We start from the raw sequence: 24,669 nt of genomic DNA, 5'->3' as shown, positions 1-24,669 counted from the left end.
ATCGAGTTCTCAGCCTGAAACCACTGCCCTAATGGTAAAGCTGCACTTGCACCTCAGAAACTGTAGGGGCCGCCAGAAACAACAGGTGCTGCTTCGCCGATGTCTGATTTCCGTTTTAAAAGCGCGGTAAATTATGCAAAACTCGCACCTCTGAGGAATCCTGGGTAAAAAAATAAATAAATAAAAATAAATAAATAAATAAACCTCAGATACTTCGCCTGATGCAGAGATCCCGCGGCGTGTCTCCTGTGCCACAGTTTACGTGATAACTCGTTTTCAAAAGACACTAAGGCTGCACTTTGACTGAATTATTTACAAATAGAAAAAAAAAAAAAAAAAGTAGATATCTTTAGTTTTGACAACCCCCTGTCCTCCCTATTTATATATATATATATATATATATATATATATATATATATATATATATATATATATATATATATATATATATATATGTGTGTGTGTGTTGTGTTTTGTGTAATGTGTTTGTAAAAAATATATAAATGAAAAAATATAATAAAATTACATTTAAAATATATAATAAAATGCAAAATGTCGTAGAATCTTTAAAGAAAAAAACGAAAAAAAAGTGTTTCACATTTGAAGGGAAACGGAAGCGTGCTTGTAGAGAGCGAGGAAGCGTTCACGTCCAAATCATTTCTCTGTCCTCTGTGTGTCCTCGTGCCCCTGTCTGTCTCCAATCTGTCCTGCCCTGTGCAAGGAGGATGAACAGCAGGCCCGATGCAATAGTGTTTGAGGGTCTCTCCACAGGGACTCCGTGCTCAGGACAGTCCAGGTCTTTATTCCAGCTGGAAGTGGAGCAGGGAGACACACGCACTCGCTGGCGCTCATAAGTGCTCACTATTACTAATGTGCTGGTAATGACAGAGCTGAGAGTGGAGAGTGTTTAGACTAGCGCTCATTATTATTAATGTGCTGGTAATGACAGCGCTGCAGAGCTGAGAGTGGAGAGTGTTTAGACTAGCGCTCATTATTATTAATGTGCTGGTAATGACAGCGCTGCAGAGCTGAGAGTGGAGAGTGTTTAGACTAGCGCTCATTATTATTAATGTGCTGGTAATGACAGCGCTGCAGAGCTGAGAGTGGAGTGTTTAGACTAGCGCTCATTATTATTAATGTGCTGGTAATGACAGCGCTGCAGAGCTGAGAGTGGAGAGTGTTTAGACTAGCGCTCATTATTATTAATGTGCTGGTAATGACAGCGCTGCAGAGCTGAGAGTGGAGAGTGTTTAGACTAGCGCTCATTATTATTAATGTGCTGGTAATGACAGCGCTGCAGAGCTGAGAGTGGAGAGTGTTTAGACTAGCGCTCATTATTATTAATGTGCTGGTAATGACAGCGCTGCAGAGCTGAGAGTGGAGAGTGTTTAGACTAGCGCTCATTATTATTAATGTGCTGGTAATGACAGCGCTGCAGAGCTGAGAGTGAGAGTGTTTAGACTAGCGCTCATTATTATTAATGTGCTGGTAATGACAGCGCTGCAGAGCTGAGAGTGGAGTGTTTAGACTAGCGCTCATTATTATTAATGTACTGGTAATGACAGCAGTGTCTTAGGATGGAACTTAAAGCACAAAGATTTGTTTTTCAAGCACAGTGTTGCTGCTGCTTCACCTGCCAGTGCATTTCGAAGCTGGTCAGAGCGCCGCCTAGTGTGTCAGTCTGGAACAGACGAGCGATCACCACACAGCGAACTTTCTTCTTTCTTTCTGTGAGCCAGCCAGCGTCTTTTCAAATAAAAAAAAAAAAAAAAAACACAAGGACAGTCAGGTAGCAACAGAGCAGTCGATATTACATTTCATTTGTGTTAATAATAATAATAATAATGCAAATTTGTCTTTTTTACTTTCTCGATATATTTTGATACAAATAAAAATAACAGAAGTATCTGTCTGCCTTTTTTGTTGCCAGTGTTTTTTTTTTTTGTTTGTTTTTTGTTGTGAATTCCAACATTTACTTTTACATTCCTATAATTTTTTTTGCTATGGTTATAATTAGAATTATTGCTGTTATTATCATTATTACTGTAATTATTATTATTATTATTAATAAACTCTATACATGTACTGATTTCGTCTCATCAGACTCAATAAAATTGTCATTTTTACCCGGAACCCGACTCTGCTGTTTGTGTGTTTGATCTCGTCAGATTCATTACTTCATCAAGTGGGTCTATTTTATTAATCTAGAATGTGGCGGATCTAAGGTATGCCGCCTCATAACCCAGATTGGAGTGACTAGAACCAGTATAAGATGCAATAGAAACAGCCTGTGTGCCGGTTTATTACTAGTACGGGTTCTACTACCAAAAAGAACATGAGAGAGAGGAGTCAGTTCAGCCCATCAGAGCTCGCCCGGTTCCCAGCAGTTGGTAGATCTCAGAACTTTGAGTCGGGTCTTAAAGGATCCCAGCGATTCAGTGAGAAACCCATACGAGACTGCTGTCAAGAGATAGAAACATTTCTAGGCCCTGACGTTTCAGTGTGGCTGTAGCGGTTAGTGCTGAGAGGGAGGGAGGGAGGCAGGCAGTGTGGCTCTAGTGGTTAGAGCTGAGAAGGGACTGGGAGGGAGGCAGTGTGGCTCTAGTGGTTAGAGCTGAGGGACTGGGAGGGAGGCAGTGTGGCTCTAGTGGTTAGAGCTGAGCAGGGACTGGGAGGGAGGCAGTGTGGCTCTAGTGGTTAGAGCTGAGAAGGGACTGGGAGGGAGGCAGTGTGGCTCTAGTTGTTAGAGCTGAGGAGGGACTGGGAGGGAGGCAGTGTGGCTCTAGTGGTTAGAGCTGAGCAGGGACTGGGAGAGAGGGAGGGACTGGCTAGTGGTTAGAGCTGTGAGAGAGGGAGACACTGGCTCTAGTGGTTAGAGCTGAGTAAGGGAGACACTGGCTCTAGTGGTTAGAGCTGAGTGAGGGAGACACTGGCTCTAGTGGTTAGAGCTGAGTGAGGGAGACACTGGCTCTAGTGGTTAGAGCTGAAAGGGAGACACTGGCTCTAGTGGTTAGAGCTGAAAGGGAGACACTGGCTCTAGTGGTTAGAGCTGAGTGAGGGAGACACTGGCTCTAGGGGTTAGAGCTGAGTGAGGGAGACACTGGCTCTAGGGGTTAGAGCTGAGTAAGGGCGACACTGGCTCTAGTGGTTAGAGCTGAGTAAGGGAGACACTGGCTCTAGTGGTTAGAGCTGAGTGAGGGAGACGCTGGCTCTAGTGGTTAGAGCTGAGCGACTGGGAGGGAGGGAGACACTGGCTCTGAATTACAGCTACTTTAGACCAGTTCATTCGTGCATTTGACAGGCACTGGGACTGGGAGAGGCTCTCTGTTTACATCAAAGCTGCAAGTCGTTTACAAGCCTCGTCGAGACTGTCTGCAGGGCGACAGCGTAATGAAATTAACCCTGCAGAACCTCGTTTATGTCGACAGCGGGGAAGCTGTTTGTTTACTTGTGACGGGGTGACCTTTCATCTCTACCAGGGTGGGGTTGGCAGAGTCGAAAGGTCACCTTCAGAGATCCATGGGTCAGAACAACACTAAGAGCGAGATTTGAATGAAAACCGGTGTACTGTTAGAAAACAGTATACCATCAGAATGTGGTATGCAAACCAAAACTTGACCCGTGTAATGTCAGAAAGCAATACACTGTCACATTGAAAGTGGCACTCTGTCAGATTTTGGTACATGTGCAATCAACTGCGATCTGATGGGTGTTTTCCTATTGTCAAACAATGGTACATTTACATTAATTATAAATTGGAGGAAAAATAAATAAACTGGGAAATATGATAAGAAAACTTTGAAAGATGTGAAAGACCAAATAACGTGCCAGACTTGAAATGGCACGTCACACTTTCTTAGCGGAAGTTGTGTGGTGCAGACAGCTTTTTAACGCGTACCTGAAAATAACAAGGCACTCGGATTGCGGAACACGCCATTAAAACGCACAAGCTCAAAGCACATGATAGGAACTTAAAACTGAGTCAACGGAGACACTCGGAAACATTGCACGCACCATGACAGAGGAAAATTACTCTCTATCAATTATATATATACTATATATCTATATATATATATATATATATATATATATAGGCATTGGGAATCGTACCCACCCACCTTCTCCCTTCTCTCTCCTCCAATACCAGTCCGCTTTCTGCCACAGCCTAACTCCTCCACACCGCTGAATTATCATTGAGCCCAGCCGCCCGGCTCTTGAGTCACACACACACACACACACACACACACACACACACACACACACACACACACACACACACACACACACACACACACACACACACACACACACACACACACACACACACACACACACACACACACACACACACACACACACACACACACACACACACACAGAGGAATGCGTACGACTCATTACAGGCTCTACATTGACTTTGTTATTTGTTGGTTTACGATTCAAAGCTTCGTTCAAAATACCACAGAAAGGAGACTGCTGGATTGCAGTTGTGGTCTTTGTCCAGCTGGTGGCGCCAGAAAGACACTGCAGGTCTGAATTCTCAGAGAGCCTTCCCGCCACCTACTGGATGGGTATAGCCAGGAACAGCAAGCAACAATTCAATTTAATGGTAACAAGGGTGTGTTATGTTAGGTTCTCTATGACAATATCAAAATGACACGCTGTGGGTTTCAACTTATTCAGCTAACCCCCATACTGTCCTGGAAGATGCTGTAGAGCTGTGTGTGGAGTGTTTAGACTAGCGATCGTTATTATTATTATTATTATTATTATTATTATTATTATTATTATTATTATTATTAAGCTGCAGGGTAATGGTAGCTGAGAATGGAGTGTTTAGTCCAGTTTTTTACCAGTGCATAGCAGTGGGTGTCATGATGACTTTCCACCAGCAGGTGTCACTACAGCTTAGCCAGTGACAGAAGCCTGATTTCATAAACAGCTTGAGGCTTGCTGCCATAAATCAGTCAACTGGCTTTCCTCTCCACTGGTTTAATTTCTCTCTTATTCTTTAATTACCACCTTCCTACTGCTTAACTGGTTCCCCTTAAGCTAAACTGTCATTGCCACTAACACTCATAACAAAGTAATTTTGGCTCTAGTGTGCATTGCTTTACTACGCTGTGCTATGCTTTTACAAGAGGGATAAAAAAGCAGTAACTTTGAGAAGGGACTGGATCATTATGTTTTGTGCTTCACTGCACTGTGCTGTGTTTTTACCAGGGGATACCAAAGCAGTAACTTTGAAAAGGGGCTGGTTCATTATCTTCTGTTTGTTACTACACTGCTGTGCTTTCCTACAGTGGCCCAGTTTCTCAGCTCTCTGTCATTAGACATTACACTGCCCCCTGGGGTCTGGATCTGGAACACATGAGCAGCGAGCTGGCGTGGCCATGGGAAGGATTTGTGGGCGCACACAGGGATCACGTTATTTTTAAATAGTTTATATTGCTGTACACAGTAAAGACAATTTGAAGAGTTTTACTAACTCAAGACTTTTTATTTGGTCCCAATAAAAAATGTAATTGTCAGAGTCACTCACAAATAGAGGCACTCGCTCACAGACTGACACATAGATGCACTCACACACGCAGATACACTCAGAGACTCACATAACACACTCAGACTCACATACACAGATACAGTCAGACTTACATACATAGTTACTCAGAGACTCACATAATTTCATGCACATACACTCAGACTCACATACACAGATTCTTCCAGTGCAGTTCATGTTGAGTCATGCACCAAGCTCTATCCAAACCAAACATTACACACCCCAAACAGGGCAGCACAGACATGTCATCAAGGATCCCTGGTTGTATTAAACAAGTCCAGTGCATCTACCTCTCTAATACACTCAACCGTGGCAAATTTAGAAAGACTAGTAAATTCAGTAACAAACGTTTGTACTTTTTTTTGTGACTCTCTGTGTGTTTGCGTGACTGTGTGTTACAATGCTCCCACATTCGACCCATGTTAATTTTGGTTTTGTTAATTGTTCCCCAGCAAAACAAATTCATATTCACACAAATACATTTTTAAAAACATTTTTTATTCTGAATAATTTCCACTGCTAGATTTTAAGTGATTTGTGTCCAGTAGGATTCATAATATTCATACAGTTCCTCTGTGCATTTCGTATGCTTGCTTCCATTATTAAGTAGTGCTGATCCATCCCAGTCTTGGGGTTCCAAGGCAGATTCTGGCTATCCTAGGAGCTGTAGTTCACCACAGCTACACATGCAGGGCATTCTGAGAGCTGTAGTTCATCTAATATGCTCTGGACGAGGCAGGCAGGGCATCCCCTTGACAACCCACGTAGGGCATTCTAGGAGCTGTAGTCCATCTGATCTCATGGATTACACACACAGTGCAGTCTGGGATTTATAGTTCTGATTAAGTGACATCTAGCACTGTCGGTAGCAGGGAGGTCATTCTCCTGTTGAGTGTGAGGGCCAGTGTCTGCTTTTATTTATCAATCAGAGGAAGTTGCTGCCCTCTAGCATTGTTCAGGATTAGGCAAGATAAACTACAGTCCCCATAATGCCCAGGGGCCAGCCTAAAGGTACCGACCGAGTGAGAGCTGCACAGACAGTCCTTCCTTCTGTCTCAGCGTTCCGCTCCTTAGCAGTTTAAACCCTATACACGGGTATGCAGGGCACAGTGCTATATTCAGTGTGCGGTCTGTCGAAGCCGTCCAAAGTAACCACTGCACTATACTGTACTGTACTGTGAGGTGTGCTGTGCTGTGCCCAATATAAACCTTATTTAGGTGTCTGCTTCGAGCTTCAAGTTCTTGGTAAAAAAATTTAATGAAATAAAATAAAATAAAACAAAGTCTTTCCAACTGGCACAAGCCTGGTTCTGCTGAAGAAGCAGAGAGCAGCCCATAGGGACAGTAACAATAACGATAATAATAAAGAATAAAGCTGGTTGAAGTCAGTGCCACGCTGCCCTCTGTGTCTCCAGACAGTGTCGACAGTGAGCCCCGCCTCCTCCTCAGCATTGCTCCGCCTCTATGAACCCCTCCTTCTCGTGACCTCCGACCTCCACCTCCGTGTAGCTGGAGTGAACTCCCTGGTTACGAAACTTCATGACCGGCCAATGGTTCGAGCGCCTCTGTGGAGAGCACAGGCAGACACGCAGGCAGACAGACGCACACACAAACAGACAGGCAGACACGCAGGCAGACAGACGCACACACAAACAGACAGGCAGACAGGCAGATGCACAGACAGACACACAGTCAGCAAGTATTCAGTTGGAGTTCCAGTTATAAATCACGTATCGATATTTTAAGAATTTGTCCGCGTCTCATCCTGTGTACAGTGATGTTATCCCGTGCACAGAACATACAGCACAACTCTAAGGTTTCAAAAACAGTGTCTGAGTGCAATCCTCATTTCTGTGATTTATAATAATCTAGTACGTGGTCTCCTGTTAGAAGAGATATAATTTCACACAATTTAATTCCCACATTTTCAATGCAAACACTTAAAAAAAGCCTTGAAGAGTTTGGTATCAGTTAATGCACAGAAACATAGCAATGCGAACAGGGCAGGGGGCTCGCTCCTTCTTTCATTCTGTGTCATTCTCTCTCCCCTCTCCCCTCATCCTCCCGCTCCGTCTCTCATTTTCCCCTCTATCTCCTCTCTCTTGCTAAAGGTTACCCTGATTCTCAGTCTCATAATTTTCTTGCTCTGTAATGTGCTCAGCTAAATTACCGTTGCTGTGCTCTTTCTATTTATGAAGAAGATGGACGTTTATTACCCAGCAGAATGAAATCTGTCCCATTCAATCTCCGGCCTGTCAGGTCTGCACAGCAGAGCTATAATTCCATCCTCATTACAATTACAAATGAGAGGCAAGAGATGTGACTGGAATATACCTTTCTGTCACTCCTTTCTCTACTATCCATACCCACCTTTCTCTCTCTCCTCTATCTCCTCATCTCTCTCTCAGACTCTCACTCTCTATCCTCCCCTCCTCGCACTCTCTTCTATCCCCCCTCCCTCTCTGTTTGAAATCTTAACAGGAAATCAAGATGCAGATCTGTAAGAGAACTGAGAGATGGACATAGGAGACAGACATATTCGCCTGTATCAGCCACAGTGCAGGTGCGCAAATGGGGTGGGTGTTGATGTAGAGACAGACAGATAGACAGGTAGACTCACCTGGATGAGGTACAGTGCAGGAGCGCAGGTGGGGTTGTTGATGTAGAAACAGACAGACAGACAGGTAGACTCACCTGGATGAGGTACAGTGCAGGTGCGCAGGTGGGGTTGATTGATGTAGAGTGCACAGTAGAGACAGTCAGACAGACAGGTAAACTCACCTGGATGAGGTACAGTGCAGGTGCGCAGGTGGGGTTATTGATGTAGAGACAGTCAGACAGACAGGTAAACTCACCTGGATGAGGTACAGTGCAGGTGCGCAGGTGGGGTGGGTGTTGATGTAGAAAGCCAGAAGTCCCAAAGCCAGCAGCAGCAGCACAGCCGCCACCACACCAGCAATGAGCCCGCTGTGCACTGACAGCCCCTGCTGACTGGGAGGGGAATCGCCATCATGCAGCTCTGAGGACAAAACAGAACAATAACAATAATAATAATGACAATCAATACTACTACTACCACTACTACTACTACCACTAATAATAATAATAATAATAATAATAAATAATAATAATAATAATAACTCACCATTGCCATTGTAGTGGATGAGCAGCTTTGTATCATCTGCAACAGAGACAGTCAATTATTCTACTGGCAGTACTGACAACTTCAAGCTGAAATGTTCATCAAAGTATTTTACTAGGTTTCTTTGGTATGGCTACGTTAGTACTGTATTGCAAAAATGTTATCCATAACACTGAAACCACAGGGTCTTTGGAAATACCAAAAGAAATCAGTCACATTCTTTGAAAAGCATTTAGACTACAAGTCATTTCTTCCACTCATTTTTATATGTTAATGTGTACATTTATTTATTATAAATTTAATAGTCAGCAATTGTTTTTATCATTTTCTCTCCATTTTGGAATTGCCAATTATTTTTAGGCTCAGCTCATTGCTGCCACCCCTGCACTGACTTGAGAGCACAAAGACAAACACACGTTGTCCTCTGAAGCATGTGCTGTCAGCCAACCGCTTCTCTACACACTCACCATACAGCCACCTCAGAGGACAACTCTGGGAAGCTTACAGGCAAGCCTGCAGATGCCTGGTCAGACCACAGGGGTCGCTGGTGTTTGCGGTGAGCCAAGAACACCCTGGCCGACCTAAGCCCTTCCCGCCCGACCCCTGGAAGTTCTCATCCACGGTCAGCAGTGGAATTGCCTGGACTTGAACTGGCGACGTCCAGACTACAGGGCACATCCTGCACTCCACATGGAGCACCTTTACCAGGTGCGCCACTCAGGAGCCTGCAAGGTGTGCATTTCTAAGTTGAAATGTTTTTGAAAGGTTATTCTTTACTCAAATCTAGTGGGTTAAAAAAAACAACAACACAATATCACGGCATTTAGAGTGAGGGGCACTGTCCCCCTCATCCCCTTTTCTTTCCTCAACACCTGCACAACAATTTGTGACTGTCAGAGTTGAAAGTTCATGCTCACCTTCTGTGACAGGATTGTCCAGCAGCTGGCCTGGGTCAGGGGTTGTCTCAGAGCCCGAGGGGTTGAATGAGACCAAGGCGTCCGCTTCCTGCTCTGAGTAATCCTCGCAGGTCAGGCCTCTCGACTGAAACAGGAAGCAGATGTGACAGGAAGAGCATGATAAACAGACGGACAGACAGACGAGGGGGCTTGACTGAAGTCTTAAAATCTTAAAAAGAGTTAACCAAGTTAACTAGAACCCAGTGCAGCACAGAAAACAAGATCAGAGGATGCAGTTGGATATTTAGTGGGCACACTTCTTCACACAGAGTGGGGAGGGGGTGGAACGGGTTACATAGCCATGCTGAGGTTGAATCGCTGGGATCCTTTAAGACCCGACTTGACAAAGTTCTGAGATCAATCAGCTGCTCGGAACCGGGCGAGCTCTCATGGGCTGAATGGCCTCTTCTCATTCATATATTTTCTCATGTTCTTATGTCTGAGCCTGTGCCTCAGCAGTGCTATTGGATTCAATACTGACCTCCTCTGCGCAGCCATAGTTCAGCCATTCCTGTCTATGACGGTCAAAGCCATCCGAGCATCTGAAACAGAAACACAGGTACTGTACTTGGAGCAGTGGTCTTTACTGGGAGGGCTGGTCTGTACTGGGAGTGCTAGTCTGTGCTGGGAGCCCTGTCTGTACTGGGAGCCCTGTCTGTACTGGGAGCACTGGTCTGTACTGGGAGCACTGGTCTATACTGGGAGCGGTGGTCTGTACTGGGAGCCCGGTCTGTACAGGGAGCGATGGTCTGTACTGGGAGTGCTGGTCTGTACTGGGAGCGCTGGTCTATACTGGGAGCTGTGGTAATTTGGTCCTTTTGTTCAATGGCACAGTGTTACTGTTAGGACAGGGGGGACCAGACTACACCTTTCACAGCTTTCACAGCTTAAGTGAAATCAATGGCTGAACAACACTGTGAGACGTGAACCCTGTACACAATGACAAGCCACACAGCACTGATTCTTTATAATGTTGCTGGCTGGAGTTTAAACCTTATTTGAGTTTCTGAGAGAGAAGGAGAAGGACAGATCAAGATTGGAATGAGAGTGAGAGTGAGATTAGCACACGCTAAGTTCTTGATAACTTGTTTTGACTGCAACGGTTTTGGCAAAACCTGAATTTTCTTGTCATGCTATTAAAGCTCAGAGAGAGAAAACAAGGGAGAGAGAGAACATTAAGAAGAGAGAGGGATAGAGACCTTTAAAAGTGTACAGCACTTGGTGTCAGCTGCATGATGGATTACAGCGTGATCTCTCTCAACCCACCACACATTGCAATAATTATTGGATTTAATAAACTGTTTAGTTATATGGAAAGAAAAAAACACATGACATGAAATCTATTAGACTCAGGGCTGGGAGATATACATCAAAATAGAAAAGGAAAAGGGAGGGAGAAAAGGGAAGGAGGGCTGGAAAAAAAGCAAGAAGGAAAAAAAGAGAGGTGAAATCAATGTTCCTGCCCTTGAAGGAGTGTTAATCCTTTCCTGGAAGATGTTTTCTCATCTTGTTCTATTTCATATTCTTTAAATACAACGCTTGGTAGATATTGTTTTTTTTTTCCTAATCACTGAAAATGAACTAACTACAGTCAGAAACTCTCTCTGCCTCTCTATCTCTCTCCCTGCCTCTCTGTCTCTCTCTCTGCCTCTTTGCCTCTGCCTCTCTGCATATCTGTCTCTCCCTTCCTCTGCCTCTCTGTCTCTCTCCCTGCCTCTCTGCCTATCTGTCTCTCCCTTCCTCTGCCTCTCTATCTCTCTCCCTGCCTCTCTGCCTATCTGTCTGTATCCCTGCTTCTCTGCCACCCTGCTTCCTTCTCTCCCTGCCTCTGGCTCTGTGTTCATCTCAGTGCACTTCTTCCTGACTTCCTGCCATTGTTTTGCTTGTTTTGGACGCAGACTTTAAAACAGTCTTGCTGCCAGTTTCCTAACACCAGTACCCCCCCACCCCCCCACCTCCAGCTCTCAGCTGCACTCAGCCCACTCTCTTCCCTCGCCTCTCTAAAACAACTTGGCAAATGTCTTCTTCGGTGTCTGCTTTTGCATTCTGTCTATTAACTCAACACTCGAGACAGACACGTTACCCCAGCCTCTCCTTTCCACCCTCTCCCCCTTCTCCCCCAGCCTCTCAACCCTCTCCTCAGCCTCTCCCTCCTGCCCTTACCTCTCACCCCTCTCCCCAGTTCTCCCCTCACCTCTGGATGATGTTGCACCAGCTGCAACTGGTGCTAGTGTTGGTGGAGAGGCAGGACTCACAGCTCTCGTGCTGCAGACAGGCTTGGGAGAGAAGAGAAGGGGTCATTGTGTAAGTGTCTGTGATTGTGTGAGTGTGAGTGTGAGTGTGATTGTGACAGTGTGCATGTGAGTGTGACTGTGTGAGTGTGATTGTGAGAGTGTTTGTGTGAGCGTGATTGTGATTGTGTGTGTGAGTGTGATTGTTTGAGTGTGATTGTGTGAGTGTGGGTGTGAGTGTGATTGTGAGAGTTTGTGTGTGAGCGTGATTGTATGAGTGATTGTGATTGTGTGTGAGTGAGTGTGATTGTGTGTGAGTGTGATTGTGTGAGTGTGATTGAGTGTGATTGTGAGAGTGTGTCTGGGAGGCTGTGTGCAGCAGGACACTCACTGGGGAGGGGGGTGAACACGAAGGCTGACATGTTGGTGATGCTATCGGTGTCAACTTCCACGCGATGGTACTCATAGATAGTGCGTCTGCGTGCCTCTGTGGAGAGAACACAGCATTCACTGACAAGTGAGATAGATTGAGAGGGGGAGAGAGGGAGAGACAAAGAGAGAGTGAGAGTGAGAGGGGGAGAGAAAGTTAGGGGAGAAAGAGAGGGAGAGAGAGAGGAGGGAGGGAGAGACATTATTCAACATTATTATATTATTGATATGACTTTCTGGGAACAGGATAATAAAATGAGTTTGTGAAATCTGAAATGCAATCTGGCGGTTACTGATAGCGATCCTGGCTAGTTTTTGAGCTGTGCCGTGCTGGAAATGCTAACACTGCGCGGTCTGCAGCAGCTTCCCTTAGTAAAAGCACAGAAATTGATAAAGCACCATGAAATGGAGGCTGGAAATGTTCTCTGCTGTTCTCCAGAGGAATTAAATCCACTTTAACAAGGACAAAGACTTCACTGTCACATCTTTCCAAGAAAAACAATAACTGAAAAAAAATCTTGTTTCCTGGTCCAGTATCTTCTCTGTGCTTCACTATACTGTGCTGTGCTTTTCCCAGGGAATATTAAATTAAATTGAATGAATCGGGTGTCTGGGTGAATCTGACCTGGCATGTGCGGGGAGTTTTGGATCACCATGAAGGCATCAGAGAGACCGGCCTTCACTGGGTGCTGAGCGGAGCTGATCTCACTCACTGGCACTGGCACCTGAGAGGGGAGAGGAGAGTGTGTGAGTGAGTGTGTCAGTGTGTCAGTGAGGGCGTGAGTGAGTGTCAGTGAGTGTGGTTGAGTGTGTATGTGTGTGTCAGTGAGTGTGTCAGTGTGTGTCAGTGAGTGTGTGTCAGTGAGTGTATCGGTGAGTGTGTGTCAATGAGTGTGTGAGTGTGTCTGTGAGTGAGTGTGAGTGACCGCTGAGTGTGTGTCAGTGAGAGTGTGTCAGTGAGTGTGTGTGTGACTGTGTGTGTGTGTGTGTGTCAGTGAGTGTTTGAGTGTTTAAGTGTTTAAGTGAGTGTGTGTCAGTGACAGTGTGTCAGTGTGTGTGAGTGTGTCAGTGTGTGTGTGTGTGTGAGTGTCAGTGAGTGCTTGAGTGTGTAAGTGAGCGTGTGTCAGTGAGAGTGTGTTCGAGTGAGTGTGAGTGAGTGTGTCAGTGTGTGAGTGTCAGTGAGTGTGTGAGTGAGTGTTTTAGTGTGTAAGTGAGTGTGTATGAGTGAGTGTGAGTGTGTGAGTGTGTCACTCACGTCTCGGTAGTTGAAGGTGATGCTGCCCTCCTTGTGCAGCACTGCTTGGAAGGTGAAGCCTCCTCTCTGCTCCCAGCCTTTCAGCCTCACCTTGTCCCATTGCACCACAAACACTGTGCCTGCAGAGAGGGGGAGAGGGAGAGGGAGGGAGAGGGAGGGAAAGGAGAGAGGAAGGAAGAGGGGGAGTAAGGGAGAGGGAGAGTTAATAGGTGACATAACAGATGCCTAATTCAATCACAACTATAAAACACTCAATAGAACTAAACTTTTGACTTTATTGCCTGCCTACATGATCCGCTGTAACTATTCTCAGCTCTGCAGGGGTAATGCCTAATACAGGTAGGATCAACACAGGACCATTGCTCTTAATGACACCGTTGAGAGAGCCCTCACACTTACCACATGGAGTCCACCGAGTGAAAATGCTTCTCACTGACTCTATTAGATCCCTAATTCCGCACAGGTGCGTGCCTTGCTTACCGTTGTCGTGGTAGTGGATGGTGGAGTTTTTGGAATAGCTGGGGTCAAAGTTCGCCATGAGGGGCGCGATGTACTGCGTGGCCGTCAGCATGCGGTGTGTGACCTCTCCTGTGAAGATGAACCCTGGGGGCGGGAGGTCAGAGGTCAATGAGGTTGATATCCAGGTAGCTGTTTGAGGCTGTTGTTTCTGTAGTAGAGTTTGACCCTCTTTAATATTTCCCAAGCTTGGTGAACAGCAGCCAATGCTGGCATTTCTGTTCTGGTTACAATCGAACTGCTTTCTGTATAAAAAGTATCAGAACTGGCAATATTAGCACAGCACAGCACTTTTCTTTTGTTACATTTATTTGTTATGCATGTATTTTATACTTATAGTTTGTAAAGCAATGCAGAAATCCTAACGGGCAATGCTGGCGATGAAAAATCGCTGCTTCCTGGTACCTGATCACTTCATGTTGTGCTATAGGTCAAACTCCCTCCAGCTGTCTAGCTGCTCTCGGACTGTGACCTACAGCACAGGAACCAGGATGCAGCAGTTTTCTACAGGGTGATGTCTGAATTGCCCTGAAGAACCAAAAGAGTCACAGCACAGTAAAATGAAATGTCAATAATCTTGGTAAGAAATTGATTTTGCATTGGATGAAGATATAGAAATAAAAAAATCTAAAGAATAATGTCAAAGCCAGGACTAGGAGACCGGCTCTGCTATTTATAATTGCCAGGGGCTAAACAATTATTAAGATGAAAAAATAATAACCAAAACAATGTTTGGGAGCCAGGAATGTGCAGCCTAAACGGGTAGAACAGTGATTCTCTATAATTAGAAGAAACTTTTTTAATAATAAATAACCCATAATGAGCTTCTTCAAAGGGAGCCTGTGGAATTTGTGACACACAGGCAGGCAGGGAGGGAGGGTTTAAACAATTAATTACTTAAACGAGCCGAAAACAAAAACACAAAAGAACGTCTTCAAAGTGTTGACTGTGCCGCGCTCTGGCGCTCGCGAACCACAGACAGGGTGTTAACTATTAATTTAATAATAACGTAAAATTAAGCAGAAAATAGAAAAAACAACAACAAAAAAAACAAAAACAATCAGAAACAAACTGTTCTCAAAGCTAGCAGTGTACTTTGGTTTTTACAACATGCATGAAAACAAGCAATTAAATAACATAAAAATCTTTTAAAAAAATGTTAGCAATTATTAGACATAATCAGCAAAACAATATATAGAAAACGAAATCATAATGTAAGGAAACTTTTTTTCCCCGTTTTAACGAGCTCAGATTTCCACGTAAGGTGTTGAAGGCACACTGAATCATTTGTGTTTTCTTGAGTTGTTATTTGTCACTTGTTTAATAACCTATTGTGTGTGTTCTGTAGACTTCTCCACAGTTGTTTCTCTATTGTCATTATCTGCAATGCTTTCTAGCTATTCCCCAAGGCTGATTGCAGGGAAGCATATTAGTGTTGCAAGCCTGTGCAATTCTGATATGCTTCTCCCTTCCCCTCACTCCGCCGCTCTCCTACAGTAGGATTTGCAAACATCCAAGAAATGAGGTATCAGGAAGATGAAGGTCGTTTAAAGTCTCTCTTCAACTAAAAATAGATGTAATTAGGCAGAAATGGGAATGTCAATTTGGTAATTTTACAGTAATTATTTGATTAGAGCCTCGTGCCAGTTAGACTGACTAGCGGTGGCGGTCTCCCTTTATACTTAGCAGCGGCACTGTCGAAACTGCTTTCAAAGCCGTGGCACGTCCACTTACCTCCCGTCGCTACGGTGATCTGCCTCAGATAGTGGCCGTAGAAGGGGAAGTCAAACGAGAGGGCTACCCGCTGAGAGGGAGGGGGAGAGGGAGAGTGAGAGAGGAGAGACAGGAGGTGAGAGCGATACAGGAACTTGCTTTCACGTTTTAATGCGTGTCTCTGTGTCAGTCTGAGTGTTTCTCAGCGATGCCTGTCGGTGTGTATGTGTCTCTGTGTGTGGGGGTCTCTCAGTGTGTGCCTCTGTCTCTCAGTGTGTGTGTGTCAGTGTGAGCGTCTCTATCAGCGGTCAGTCTCTCAGTGTTTGCATCTCTCTCTCAGGGTGTGTGTCAGTGTGTCTTTGTCGCTCAGTGTGTGTATTTGTCAGTGTGTGTCTCTGTCTCAGTGTTTTTCTCTGTCTCTCAGTGTGTGTGTTTCAGTGTGTCTGTGTCAGTGTGTGTTCCTCACCGATGCCTGTCGGTGTGTGTTGGACAGGATCCCGTGCACTCTGACCTCACTGCGCTCCAGGGCGGTCATGTCGATCCAGAGCTGCTCTGTGCGTGGGTCCGACGGGCCGAGACTGCGCCACAAGTAATATCTGCGCTCGTCCTCCTGGGGGGGAGAGGGGGGGAACAGTGAAGCACCGTACATAGCACATACTGCAGCAAACTGCAGTGTTTTTATGTGGATCGACACCCCCCTTGGGGAGGAATTGAAGGCTAGGCCAGGTAAAGTGACACTGATGAATGGCCAGGCTGACTAACTCAGCTCTCGGTGATTGCAGTTTAAGCGCAGGTATTTTCCATCTTGGTGGCACAGTTTGATCTGCTGGAGTTTGATTCGTCTCCCAGCTGGCGTGGTGGTTTGAAAGCAGGTCAGGGAGGAGGGTGTGGCTCACCATGTTAGCTGTAAAGAGATTCCTAGTGGAGTCGGGGAAGGGGGGGCATCATCAACATATAGGGAGGGAGCGAGGCAGTGGGCATCTAGTGGTTAGTGCTGAGGGACTGGGAGGGAGGCAGTGGGCTTTAGCGGTTAGAGCTGAATAACCTCCCTCCTGTATGAATGTAGAAGTTGTTTCACTGTCTCTGTGATGTGAAGCAACTGGCCCACTTGCTGAGAAATCTGTGATGCACAGCCCCCGCCCCCCCACTCCTGCAGTTTAACAAGCTCAACATACCCTGCTGTTTAATAGGATCACACTGCTCTGCTCAGTAACTGACTGTGCTTGTTAATTTATAAAACCCTGCAAATCATGATGCCCTGGCCTGGACACTACACATCTGTGACTGGTTACTGCAGAGCGGGCGGACAGAAAGAAAGAAAGAAAGAAAGAAAGAAAGAAAGAAAGAAAGAAAGAAAGAAAGAAAGAAAGAAAGAAAGAAAGAAAGAAAGAAAGAAGCCACAATTTCTCTTAAGGGGGTGCCACAAGACTGCCCTGGATTGAAGAGAGCACTCTTTACTGTCTATTCAGGTTTTAGTTTGGTTTGATTTTAAACCTCCCCCCCCCAACCCATCTACTCACCACGATGCGTGTCATGTTGTCAGGCAGCGTGTCAATGGCCAGGTTTCCTCCGATTGGCTCTCGGTTGAGCCTGGTCCTGTCTGTCTCAGCCAATCGCAGCTCTCTCCTGCCTCGGCTGGGCTCGGGGGCTCCCTCGGAGACGCTGTACCTCAAACCTGCTGGAAACAACAACCACTGATACGCCCTGCACCCCAAACCCTAAACAAATCCCAGTGAAACATTCAAGAAACTTTATTTAGCCGAGAACAAAGAGGAATCAGGGGGGAAGTTTTGATTGGAATCTTTAAAATCTTAGAAGTAGCTGGCATAGTGAACAGAGGTTAGGAGACAGAGTTAGGAGACACATAGAGAGTGGTGAGGGAATGGTATGGGCTACCTCGCCATGTCGTTGATGATGAATCACTGGGATCCTTTTTTTAAATAAATGAACGAAAGTGAGAGAAATGAGAGGTTTTAAAGAGAGCAGCTTTGTTACGGTAAGGCGCCCCCACTTCACAGTAAATAAGGTCAGGGCCGAGCCCTGGCTGCCAGAGGAAGTTTGGTCAGTGGTGGAGGATGCAGGGAGTGCCAACAATGGGAGGACTGGGCAGACTGGCTGGAGAACGTGGCTAGTAGCCAGCCCTTGCGGTCACTAGCCAGCCAGCCGGCTCTGGCAGCAAAAGAAAGCTGTAGCAGGGAGGCTATTCCTCCTCACAGAGGGTGGGGCAGCACCATGCTTTCGAACTCCTTAGCCACCTCCCCTCTCATTTACACAGCCCCCTGCCCCCCTCCCCTCAATCACACAGCCTCACTCGCACACAAAGACACACATGCACACAGACACGCACATACTAACACATACAGACACATACACAAACACAAACATACACACACACACACACACACACACACACACACAAACTCACTTACACACTCCATAACATGATTCTGTGGGGGTTTTTTTGGTTGTTTTTATTTTTTTATTTTTAGATTTAATGGAGCAGCGATCAAGTTACATTAGGCCAAGCTGAAAATGAGAGAGAATGACAACAGTTCCTGAGAGAAACTGAGAGATAGAGGAAGAGACAGAGGGAGAGGGGCAGACAGGGAGAGGTAGAAAGGGAAATTACAGGGGGCAGAGGGAGAGGGAGAGAGAGTGAGGAAGAGGGAGAGAGACACCTGGACAATCTGCCCAGCATCCACATAAATTACACATATCATAAAATAAGGAATTACTGAAACTCCGCTTGTGAATTCTGGTAGGTTTCTTTGTTTTGGTCTTGTTTTGGATGCAGGTCACCAAATATCAACATTGAAGTCCGGTCATGAGACCAAACCCAGAGCATTAACATTAACCTACTGCGCGACCTAGCCCCCCAGTCTAGATTCCAGGCCAGAGAAAGATGAAAGACTAGTCTTGACCATTAACATTAACCTAGCCATGCAATTGTTTAAAAGGGAGAGTAACTGATTGACTTGCACAGTTGCAGCTGCAATGCAAAACATGTAATTGAGGTTAATTTATAAACTTTTGGAAGGAATTTGAAAGCTTGTGATGTTTTAAAAATAAAAAAAACGCCCAGTCGGACGGTTTCTCTTGGAATTTGTTTATTTGCTGGGCGTGACTCTGAGAGGGAAGCACAGACACAAACGCACACACTGCCATAAACACACACACTGGTATGAACACAGACTGCCACAAACACACACTGCCACAAATACACACACTGCCACAAACACACACACTGCCACAAACACACACTGCCACAAACAAACACACTGGTATGAACACACACATTGCCACAAACACACACACTGGTATGAACACACACACTGCCACAAACACACACATTACTACAAGCACACACACTGGTACAAACACACACTCTCAGAAATACACACACTGCCACAAACACACACAAAAACATTGCCACTTACACAAACACACACTGCCACAAACACAGATACTGGAATGAACACACACACACACACACTGACACAAACATTACCACTGACACAAACACACACTGCCACAAATACACACACTGACACAAACACACACACACAGACTGAAACGAAAACACACTCTCACAGAGTGACTGTCAGAGAGTAATGGTGCTGCTCTCAGAAGTAATTGTATCTTTTATCTCTCTGGCACCCAGCAGGGCTAATTCTATATCGATATAATTATAAGAGCTTAACAGGATTAATTGAGTTACATCTCATGGGAGGGAAAACACTGCACTTTCTGCTATCTGTGTCACATCTTTTGAATGTGCTGAGTTCTCTATACTAGACTGGATTGAATTAGCTGGCTCTCAGATCCCCAGTACAGCACTGAGTTCTCTACACTAGACTGTATTGAATTAGCTGGCTCTCAGATCCCCAGTATAGCACTGAGTTCTCTACACTAGACTGTATTGAATGAGCTGGATCTCAGATCCCCAGTACAGCACTGAGTTCTCTATACTAGACTGGATTGAATTAGCTGGCTCTCAGATCCCCAGTACAGCACTGAGTTCTCTACACTAGACTGTATTGAATTAGCTGGCTCTCAGATCCCCAGTACAGCACTGTGTTCTCTACACTAGACTGTATTGAATGAGCTGGCTCTCAGATCCCCAGTACAGCACTGAGTTCTCTACACTAGACTGTATTGAATGAGCTGGCTCTCAGATCCCCAGTATAGCACTGAGTTCTCTATACTAGACTGGATTGAATTAGCTGGCTCTCAGATCCCCAGTACAGTACTGAGTTCCCTAGACTAATTGCAATGTTCAATAAATGTGTTGGAGTGTATTTCATATTTTCAGATTCAATTGAATAATTTTCTGAGGAGGCAGTGAGGGTACAGAGAGGGAAAGGGAATAGGGGCGTCTGAGGAGGCAGTGAGGGTACAGAGAGGGAGAGGGAATGGGGCGTCTGAGGAGGCAGTGAGGGTACAGAGAGGGAGAGGGAATGGGGGCGTCTGAGGAGGCAGTGAGGGTACAGAGAGGGAGAGGGAATGGGGCGTCTGAGGAGGCAGTGAGGGTACAGAGAGGGAGAGGGAATTGGGGCATCTGAGGAGGCAGTGAGGGTACAGAGAGGGAAAGGGAATGGGGTGTCTGAGGAGGCAGTGAGGGTACAGAGAGGGAGAGGGAATGGGGGCGTCTGAGGAGGCAGTGAGGGTACAGAGAGGGAGAGGGAATGGGGGCGTCTGAGGAGGCAGTGAGGGTACAGAGAGGGAGAGGGAATGGGGGCGTCCGAGGAGGCAGTGAGGGTACAGAGAGGGAGAGGGAATGCAGTGATAGTGGCAGCAGGGAGGTGGAGAGGGGTGTAGTTTCGCCCCATTTATAAACAGACAGAAGGGAATGAGGGACCAGGCCACTAATTAGAGAACAGAGGTGGAGGCATTTTGGCGCTGCTGGCTGCAAACTGGCTGCTTCAAATCCCCTCCTTTTATAAACAGAAGTCTGGTCTGCTTGGGCAGGGCTGGGCAGCGGAAAGGGCTCCACCAGAGGTTTGTATTTTAGGAACTCTCCTTTCCTCCTACAGGCCACTTACTAGTTTACAATTCTCTGATTTACTCTTTTTACCTCTACGAAGGCACTACTTTTCTTGACTCGGTTTCTTCTAGTTTCAATACAACTGATGAAGGCACTCGCCGAAACACTTGCCTGCTGAACTCAGTTTTGTCTAGTTCAGGGCTTCTCAAACCCGGTCCTGGGGACCCCCTGTGGCTGCTGGTTTTTATTCCAACCGAGCTCTCAATTACTTAACTTAACTGAACGATAATTTGCTTAATTAGACCTTTTTACTTGTTTTCAGCTCTTAAACAGTTGCAGTTCAAGATACTTATACAACGTTACAGCTAACTTGAAATATGCAACTGTTCAAGAACTGAAAACAACTAAAAAGGTCTAATTAAGCAAATTATCAGTTCAATTAAAGGTCTAGTTAAGTAACTGAGAGCTCGGTTGGAAAGAAAGCCAGCAGCCAGTTTGAGAAGCCTTGGTCTAGTTTCAGTTGAACTCAGTTTCTTTAGTCTGTGATTTATGAGTGTTTGGTGAGATACGCGTTCCTCATATCTGGGTCACTTTTCCAAGACGCTGTTCAGAAACTCCACACAAAAACACTTCTCCTTGAAACGATTTTCTAACTTTTTACCTCGCTGGGAATAGCTCCAGCTGGATTTTATTAGAGCATTGCACTGCACTGGAGAATCTCCCTGGACTGCATCTGTGGCTATCCCGGGATTGTACCTAAAAACCGGTGGTTGATGCATGCTACCCGGAGCTGTAAAATGCTCAAATAAATCCCACTGTGGCTTGTCAGGGACTAGGCTGATCAAATCAACCCCCTCAAGGTTAAATACTTGAGCGTGCTGAATGCTCGGTGTGAGAGTGAAACTAAGTCTCTAGTAACCTGGAATCTCTTCTGAGTGGAAAAAGGTTAATTACACCTAATGTAAACCTATTGTGAATCTTTGCAGAGAGAGAGAGAGGACTTCGAAAAAGAGCAAGAAGCTCTGGCATTGCTAAGATAGGAGTGGATGCCAGCTTGTATCAAACAGCTCCCTGAACAATCCTGTCTATATAGTGCCCAGGCTTCTAACTGGTTTAGTTGTTATTGTTGTTTTTTTTTCATCTCTGATTATGATAATCATTTTTGCCTCCCTGTTTCCCAGCATGTCGCCGCTGCAGGGTTAAACACTATTTTTAGCTAATTATATTTAGGTCACCCAGCTGCTGCAGAAAAATCACATTTCTGCACGTTCTACACAAGGCTTGGTGACCACAAAAAAAAAACCTCACAACCCTAAAGCAGCAGGGGTTCAGAAAGGGAGGTTCGTAGTTCAAAGATTAAATGTGTTAAGAGTTTGAAGGTGTTGAACACTTTGAATATTTTTTTATATCAGAAATAATATGCTTGCTTTATTTGTTTATTTTGCACTCTATACTCTTGTTCATCTTATACCTGTCATTAAACAGGTTTCATCAATCAAACAATAAGTCTGTCTCGAACATGTTAGTGTGTACATCCATTGAGACTTTAAAAAACATGTTATGTTAGCCTTACAGTAGTAAGTGCAATAAGAAGTAGGCACCCTTTCAACATTTTTTTTTAATTTTTCTTTCACATACACACTGTTAATACTGTACACGTCTTTCAGCACTGTCTTCAATCTAAAAGAAGCAACACTCACTTTGCAGCATTGGTTATATATGTTTAAATAGATGTAGAGACAGAGAGAAATAGATAAAGCTTGCTTACCAGTGTGTCCATGCGTCCAGACTCCCATCAACTCACCCTGTGAGAGGCAGACCAGTAGCAGAGTGTAGAAACTCATCATTGTGTGACCAGCTGGAAACCTGTGTAGCTCTCCTCACTTTCTCTTTCTGTCCTCTCTCTCTAGCTCGCTCTGACTTTAAAAAGGTCCTGTCCAGTTCTCTCTTTCTCTCCCTCTCGTTCTCTCTCTCTTTCTCTCTCTCTCTCCGTCAGGACTGTCCTGTTGTTGCCATGACAATGTTAGGACACTGCAAGCGACAGATGAGTATGCTGTCAAAGACCAAAGCGTCCTCTCCTCTCTCTTGATCCCTCCCTCTCTCCTGTAATCAGAGCAGGGCAGGGACAAAGATATATTTTCTCTCTCCCCTTTTTTTGGTTTCTTTTCTATGAACGAAAGACAGAGAGACTGTGAGAGAGAGATAGATGGTGCCAAGTCGGAACTATGAGAAGAGGGCTGCCTCCCCCTTGTGGTCAACAGTGAGAACAGCTGGTGTGTTTCCACATTACACAGGTATGCACACATGATTGGTTTGGAAACAGAGAAGGAAATATAAATTGTACAATGCAATGGATAAAGCAAGGGTTCTGTACTATACTGAGGGGCAAACTGGCAGACAGACACTACAATGGCAATGCAACAATGGGACGGGGCTGACATTGGTAGAATGGGACCACAGAGGTACCTTATTAGTACAAGTAAGACAGTCATTGTGAAATTGCCATTGCTAGAAATGCTGTGGTCTGCTAATGGTTCTGCTAGCCTGGGTTTCCTCAGGGTAAAGCTGTGGGGTTAGGTGTGTGTGTGTGACAGCCCGGTCTGCTAGCACAGAGCAGCAGCTACAAGGAGACAGGTTGGCCAGGGTGTCCTCAGCTCACCGCGCACCAGTGACCCCTGTAGTCTTGCCGGGCGCCTGCACACTTGCCTGTAAGCTGCCCAGAGCTGCATTGTCCTCCGACGCTGTAGCTCCGAGGTGGCTGCATGGTGAGCCTGCAGTGTGAAAAGAAGCGGTCGCCTGACCGCACACGCTTCGGAGAACAATGTGTGTTTGTCTTCACTGCTTCCAAATCAGCGCAGAGGTGGTAGCGGTGAGCCAAGCTTAAATAATAATTGGATATTCTAAATTGGGAGAAAAAAAAAATAATAATAATAATTGGAGACTACTAAATTAAAAAAAAAAAAAAAGGTTTTAGCCGAGTATAGTTGACACCTCCCCCATTCAGCCACCCACATAATTAGGATTAATGATCAGCTACCTCAGCGTCAACTTGATGTGATAAAGCGTTCCTATCAAGGCTGGTCTGCACTCTTGAAGAAGTCGACCCAGACACAGAAACTGCTATTCAGCACTCTTGCACACCTTTATTATTTACAAAGAAAACACAGAAACCAAACTAAAGGTTTAAACAAAATACTTGTACACATTAAAATCAAAACACCCAAGCTTCGGCTATCCCAGTGCATTCTTTCTCTCCACACTTTTTCAGTCCAGGCTTGGCAAGCACCTTCACTGAACCATCTCATTAAACAAACATTTTCTTTTGTCTTTTATAGGGTGTGGCCAGGGGTTAACTGACAATTAATAAATCACTTTTCTAATTAACTAATTAAAACATTCCCCAATTAAACATTCAAACCTTCTGTTCATTATGCCTGAGCCAAGATTGCTGCCAGCCACAATACACATACTCTTTACTGTGCATGGCCTCTTTGCTTTGCCCTCAATACTGTAACAAAGCCCCCAACTCGCCCTCACTCTATACCCTTCAATACTGTCACAGAGCCCCCAACTCTCCCTCACTCTATACCCTTCAATACTGTAACAGAGCCCCCAACTCTCCCTACTCTATCCCCTTCAATACTGTAACAGAGCCCTCTCTCAACTCTCCCTCAGCCTCTGTACTCTAACTCTCAGTATACTGCAGAAGAATGTTTGCAATAGACCATAGGCATCCAGGCTTTTGTGATTTATTGTGATTCTTACAAGTAGGAAATTATTTCTCGCCTGATTTGCTTTTTAAAACTGCTGGGTTGACATATTACTGCACTGGACGCTGGCAGGCCCCCATCCCCCACTTACACAGCCCCACTCATCTCAACTC

The 24,669-nt window shown here is 45.2% G+C and overlaps 1 protein-coding gene across 2 annotated transcripts; it reads right to left on the bottom strand.

The window, feature by feature from the left end:
• Nucleotides 1-6,038: 6,038 nt before the first annotated feature.
• plxdc1 (plexin domain containing 1) lies at nt 6,039-22,933 on the bottom strand. 2 transcript variants are annotated; one of them, XM_041265023.1, is made up of 14 exons: nt 22,555-22,933; nt 17,323-17,480; nt 16,269-16,412; nt 15,824-15,893; nt 14,054-14,176; nt 13,574-13,692; nt 12,944-13,043; nt 12,281-12,376; nt 11,853-11,934; nt 10,140-10,200; nt 9,620-9,743; nt 8,706-8,741; nt 8,416-8,579; nt 6,039-7,125 (listed from the first exon to the last, which is right to left on the bottom strand). In XM_041265023.1, exons 1-14 carry the CDS (start codon nt 22,631-22,633, stop codon nt 7,006-7,008), a joined length of 1,476 nt encoding a protein of 491 aa, XP_041120957.1. In that variant the 5' UTR covers nt 22,634-22,933; the 3' UTR covers nt 6,039-7,005. The 2 variants fall into 2 exon arrangements, with proteins under 2 accessions (XP_041120957.1, XP_041120958.1); XM_041265024.1 differs by having other exon boundaries at nt 17,323-17,477.
• Nucleotides 22,934-24,669: the final 1,736 nt, after the last annotated feature.

This window comes from Polyodon spathula, chromosome 12 (assembly GCF_017654505.1).
Source record: "Polyodon spathula isolate WHYD16114869_AA chromosome 12, ASM1765450v1, whole genome shotgun sequence".
In the NCBI taxonomy this organism is placed as follows: domain Eukaryota; kingdom Metazoa; phylum Chordata; class Actinopteri; order Acipenseriformes; family Polyodontidae; genus Polyodon; species Polyodon spathula.
Note: the sequence above shows the minus strand (reverse complement) of the source record. Positions and strands in the feature narration are given on the sequence as shown.